The sequence below is a fragment of the Varanus komodoensis genome, unplaced genomic scaffold (genome assembly GCF_004798865.1).
Source record: "Varanus komodoensis strain SLA01 unplaced genomic scaffold, ASM479886v1 scaffold9, whole genome shotgun sequence".
NCBI classification, from domain to species: Eukaryota; Metazoa; Chordata; class Lepidosauria; order Squamata; family Varanidae; genus Varanus; species Varanus komodoensis.
Genome location: NW_025336598.1, coordinates 9711468 through 9717467, shown reverse-complemented (window position 1 = coordinate 9717467; position 6000 = coordinate 9711468). Strand labels below are relative to the sequence as shown.

The 6000-nt window shown below is 38.2% G+C and overlaps 1 protein-coding gene across 4 annotated transcripts in view; it reads right to left on the bottom strand.

Annotated features, from left to right (window-relative positions):
• Nucleotides 1–211: 211 nt before the first annotated feature.
• CD38 (CD38 molecule) overlaps nucleotides 212–6000 on the bottom strand; it is a 40450-nt gene continuing 34661 nt past the window's right edge. For 2 of the 4 annotated variants that reach the window (XM_044418359.1, XM_044418361.1), the window contains exon 8: nucleotides 213–1626. In XM_044418359.1, coding sequence (XP_044274294.1) covers nucleotides 1563–1626 — 64 coding nt within the window. In that variant the 3' untranslated portion in view covers nucleotides 213–1562. Of the gene's footprint in view, nucleotides 1627–6000 lie in introns of all 4 variants that reach the window. The other 2 variants (XM_044418360.1, XM_044418362.1) reach the window with 2 other exon arrangements.

Below are 6000 nucleotides of genomic sequence, written 5' to 3'. Positions count from 1 at the left end.
TAAAACAAGAGAACTGGTGTGAACTGGTATGAGGCCCTTAGTCTAGGGCTGGGCAGACCAGGCTCCTAATCCTGACTTGTTCATGAAGCTAGCTGGATAATCTGAGGCCAGACCATCTCTCAGATGATGTTACCTTACAAGGTTATTTCAAGGCTAAAATAGGAGAGACAAAATATACATGTAATAACTAAATAAATGTTTATTCAGATTCTCCATTATCCTTAACAGCAGCAACAATCAATAATAAGCAAAAAGAAAATTATTAGGTATTAAAAATAAAGGCAACTTTTGAAATTCAGAAAAGCTAGGACATTATCTCTTTGAGTGGTACAAAATTATCAGAAAGAAAAGAAATAGTTAAATTACATGGTGGTCATGATTCTCTACTTGGTCTCCATCAATTTCCTGAGAGGTGTTTTCACCTAGGTAAGTAAGATGAAGCAGAGAAGAAAAAGGAAGTAGAGCATTCTCTGTTTGTTGGAACATTTGCATATGCACAACATATGCAAAGTTTTTGTGACAAAAACTATGTTTGTAATGTTTTACATCAAAAAATCGGGGATTCACAAACAGAAGCATTACTATCTTTCTGCTGTGTGTATAAAACCAACCATTCACACGTCCCACAAGAACACAAGTATGGGGGGGGGGGCTCATTTGGATAATCATGAACTGGCCCTGTGTGTGTTCTTAGTCTTAACACTGGAGGAGAGACCAGCATTCCCCTTTTAATCCAGCTCAAATGACAGTAGCCATCTAGATCCTCTGCTGTAACAGAGGATAGATGGTCTGAAGGCAATGGTCTCGGCCTGGGTTTTTACTCCCCTGCAGTGGCTGGGCACACAAGGAACAATAGCGGTAAGGCACACTCTTTTTACTATTATCAGTAATGTTTGTTCTTCCTAAAATTATGCTCATTTTGACCCTTTTACAGGATCTCTGTAGTTTTATCATTTTATATATGCATGCAGGGATGTGTGTGAAATATGCCCACAAAACTGTAAATGAAGTGCATTAGTGAACCAGAGTATAGCTAGGTCATTCTAAACTATTACTCCCTTCCAGTTCTGTATTAAGAGCACACACACAGTTGTAGGTACAATTCTGTGGATGCCTCAAGTCACAGTTATCTAAGGGACAGACAAGGCATTGTAGCAGCAGATCTGTGTGTTTAAACCCCAATCCCTTGCCATCACATGATAAAGGAAGTGGTGAGATGAGCAAAAGGGATATCATACTCCCCACCTGCAACTCACCTGCCTGCTTCAATTCTTTCCTATGCTTTTATCCTAGTTGGGCTTACCCAGGATCAAGCCCTGGCTGAAGCAAAACTGGTGTAAGGGGGAAGATTACTAAAGGTGGAAGCTATAAAGGGGGGGAGAGTGTTGTGCTCTGCACTTCCCAGTTCCTGCTAACCAAATATCTGGAGTAGATCTGGGTTAAAATACAGAGATCTGTCCCTGTCATGTCTAGTTCAACCTTTGCATTTTACTTTCTCTATATATCTCATTGCTTATCATAAAATTTCAAGTAATGATATATCAACACAGGGCACCATGTTTTCAGGAGCAAGCTCTGCAGGCAGCATGGTCAGGATTGTTGGTACACTGAAGCAACTGAACTGGCCTGTTGTAAGATAATAAACACAAACAAAAAGAATGTAGTTTACATAGATTGGCTTCCTTAGTGAAATACAGTGTCTAAAACTACTGGTGCAATCTAGCCAAAAGAGTTATTTCTATACTCTGCCTTCAGAACATTAGGCCAGTTTCATATTTTTTCCCAAAATATAACAGAATTAAGCGCATTCTATTCACACCTATTAGGAAATAAGTTAATTGAACTTGATTTAAGAGAGTTTTGATTCCCTTATAACCGAATGTTAGCAGTTTGCATTATATTTATCTGACTTGCATTAATTTGCATTGCATACTAATACGGGATTGTACTACACAAACACAAACTCAGTTAAATATGAATCAGAAAGCTAAGATTCCACCCTTCTGGAGGAATCTGAGCTTTTTGAAAAAGCAGGTTTCTTACCTGAAACTGATGTCCTTCGAGTGGCCATCTGTGCATCACACATATGGGTGCTGCGCCTGCACAGTGCCTAGGCTGGAAGATTAGAAAGCTAACAGTTTTTCGTGGGAAAACTCTGCTCCCCTCCCTCTCCACAGTATAAATAGAGTGGAGTGTCTGCCATTTTACTCAGTCTTGAAGACCGAACGTTGGCCCCTTGAAGTTGAAGATGATATCACAGTAAACACCATCAGTATGCTAAAAATTTAAGTATGGTACCAATGAAGAACATTTCCACTCACCGACACCGAGCGGGGCCAGCGGGTGGGTTGTGTGAATGCACAGATGGCCACTCGAAGAACATCAGTTGCAGGTAAGCAACCTGCTTTTCTTCATTGTGGCCTCTGTGCATCACACATATGGGTGATTAGCAAGCTTACCAGACTCGGAGGAGGAAGGTGTCGTCAACAAAGAATAGCGGAGAGAATTGCTCTACCAAAGGAGCAATCTTGTCTGGCATGCACATCAAGCCAATAATGCATGGCGAACGTGCACGGAGCAGCCCACGTTGCAGCTCTGCAGATATCCTGGATCAGAACTCCCGCTACAAAGCCCAATGAAACCACTACTGCTCTCTTAGAATGACCCCTTGGAAGCGTAGGTAAGTCCATCTTTGCTAATTGATATGCCAGAACTATAGTCTGAACGATCCATTTAGGCAGTCTCTGAGATGTGACCGGAGAGCCCTTGTCATGGTCAGAATATTTAATGAAGAGTCTATTAGAGCTCCTGAAGGATTCTGTGCGAGATCTGTAAAAGGCCAAGCAGCGTCGAACATCGAGAGTGTGAAGAGATCTTTCAATCGGATTCGATGGCGATGGAAAGAACGCAGGCAAGACAATCTCCTGATTCATATGAAACGATGTAGCCACCTTAGGTAGGAAAGTTGAATCCATTTCAAGAACGACATTTTCCTTATGAAAATTCAAATATGGTGGATCTATTCGAAGAGCACAAAGTTCACTAGCTCTTCAGGCTGAAGTGACCGCTACAAGGAAAGCAGTCTTCCAACATACTAGGTGTAGATCATCAGTCGCCAAAGGTTCAAATGGGGGCCTTGTAAGTGCTTGAAGTACAACAGAAAGACTCCACGTTGGCATAACAGGACAGACGGACGGGTGAAGGTTCTGCAATCCCCTAATAAAATGGCGAACCATAGGTTGGGAGAAAACTGATGAGCCCTGTATATTGCCACGGTAATGTGAAATGGCAGCGGCGTAAACCTTTATAGATGATGGTTTAAGTCCTGAACGGTGCAATTCAAAGAGAAATTGTAAAATGTTTTCAATAGAGGTCGATCCTGGAGAAAAAGAATGGCACCTGGCAAAAGATGAGAATCTTCTCACTTTTGCCGCATAAGATCAACGTGTTGACGGCCTTAGCGCAGATTCAAGAATTGCTTAGATATCCGGATCCAAGGCTGTCAGTCCCGGAGCAATTCCTTTTTTTTTTTTTTTTTGCAGTACTTTTTTATTAAATTTTAAAACAGTACTAAAAACATCAATCATCACAAACATCGGAACTACTGAGTCAGCCCCTTACTACATATCTTTTAACATTTGGTAATCATATTCAGATCCATTTATAGAATCTTAAAAAACATTTTTAGATCTAAACCAAGTCCCATTTCTCCAGCCAATAAAAAAAAGGTTCCAAATTTGATAGAAGTCACTGTCTTCTTTCTCCTTCTGCAGTAAGATCAGTCCATCCATTTCTTACAGAGTCCCGTTTTCCTTGACCAATATTAAAAGAAAGACTCTCCAGATTTTGATAAAAGTTAATATCTTCTTTCTTCTTCGATAGTAGCTTCAATCTAACCAACTCTACACAATTCCAGATCTCTTCATTTTTCTAATATTAAACAGATAAACTCCTCATTATAATAGTTACAAATACGATCAAATACATTTTTTGCTTACTAGTATTCCAGTCTAATATCCACTAAAAAGGAAAGTGAAAGAGAAGAAAAGTTCCAAGCTTAAAAAAGAACTAAAGACTTTTAACCCAATTTATGTTCACATGTCTAACATCCATTTAGCATCTTTAAGGACATTTTATCTAACCTGTTTAACGACAACAATTATCTATGATATCTTTTAAACAAATTTTCTTTAAGCTAATTTATTAAAGTTTCATCTAGCTTACACTTCACTTAATCACATACAATTAACTCCTTATAAGAGTCCAGCTCCTTACAATCTTTAATATATCTCACTTGTAATAAGAAATCTATTTAGTACAGCTCCTCCTATTCCCATAATAGTCATTTTCTAGTATAGCAATTCAAAGGCAAAAGAGTCGTGCAACTTAGCTTTTGGTCATTCGTTTTTAAGATAAAAAAAGAAAAAGAAAAGAATCTCTCATTTTCCCTTATATCACCCACAAAGGAGAGAAGAAAAAAAAGGGGGGGGGACTCCACTTCTTCTTCTCCTTCTTAGTTCAGTTTAAATCTTATCTTATAATCTCTTCATAATTCAACACATTTAAATGTAGAAAAGCTTTCACAGTTAAAATCATATACCTTAGCCTTTCCACACCACAATAAACATGCCAACCCATTTATACCATTCCTTTTTAAGATTTCTATTTTACACCTCTTCTAAACCGCTTTTGTTTTAATAGGGTTTGTTGAAAATCAGTATTTTTAAACTTTACATCTCCAGCCCATCTTTCTCCCCTTGGTGTTATTTGTTGAAAATCAACCCACTTCAAAGTCTGTATTTCAATCTTCACTATTTCTTGCTTTATTTTCAGTGATTGTAGCATTTGTTGTAGGTCAGTATTTATTCCCAATGGCTGTGTTTTTTGCTGCAAATCAACCTTCACTGTTTCTTCTTCCTCAGAATCAATTTTAGTTAATTCAGGATCCATCCATCCTTCAAAAAAAAAAAAAAATTCCTTCCTTTAGTGGCCAAAATTGTTTCTTTTTATCCACAGTTTCAAATTTTTCAAATTTTTCATATACTTGTTGCCTTTCTTGTATATTCTGTTCAGTTTTGGATTCTACATCAATCACCATCTCCTTAAAAGAAGCATCAAGCTTATCAAAGTGCTTTTTTTGTACAATTGAGAAGATTTCCTGTTGTCTCAACATCACCTCTTGGGATATTTGTAAAGTTGTTAAAGATTCTTGTATTTCCAAAAAAAATCTTTTCAGCTCTACCATCGTTGCAATAATTCCAATAGCCACAAAGTGGCAGCCAAGATCAGTTCCACTTTTCCTTTCTCTAGATCACTAGCGGTCAGAAGGTTGGCAAGTTGCCAAATACTTTGGCAGAGGTCCCAGAAACACAGGAGAGGAAATGGAGATTCTTATATCCTTCCTCTTTTCTCCCTTTTCTCTTTTTTATGCCAATTAACAACAGATATAGTTTTTCCACAAGTAGTATTGCAAAAGGAAAATAGGAATGTTCACCCAGTCGTCACATTAAAGAAGAAAGCATCCGACAATGTGAAAAATATCCTGGCGAGTGTCCAGTTGATCTTGGCAGAAGTCCAAACAGATATCCAAAATGATCGGTCAAAGCTTTTAACTCCTATCACGTAATTGCACCTTAAAATTTTAAACTAATTTTATACTCTTAGAGAGGTTAGAGGAAAAAGTCTTTTTCTTCGGCTTCAACTTGGACAAAAGCCTCAGCACTCTCTCATCTCAGTCGCTGCCTAAACATCCAGAGGATTTTTCTTTTCTTAATGCTAAATTATAAACAAATGCAGCTTTTCCAAGGGTAATATTGCAAACGAAGTAAAAAATATTTACTCAGCAGTTCCAATGCTTATCTAGCTAATAAAAATCCTAAGCTAATCTTCTAAGATGTCGAGAACTTGAAGAGGCTGGAACCACCCCTGTTGAGAAATACCTGAATTGCTCTCAGCAGATATGAGATTACCATCTCACATCAAGCCAAAAGCGTGCTCAGG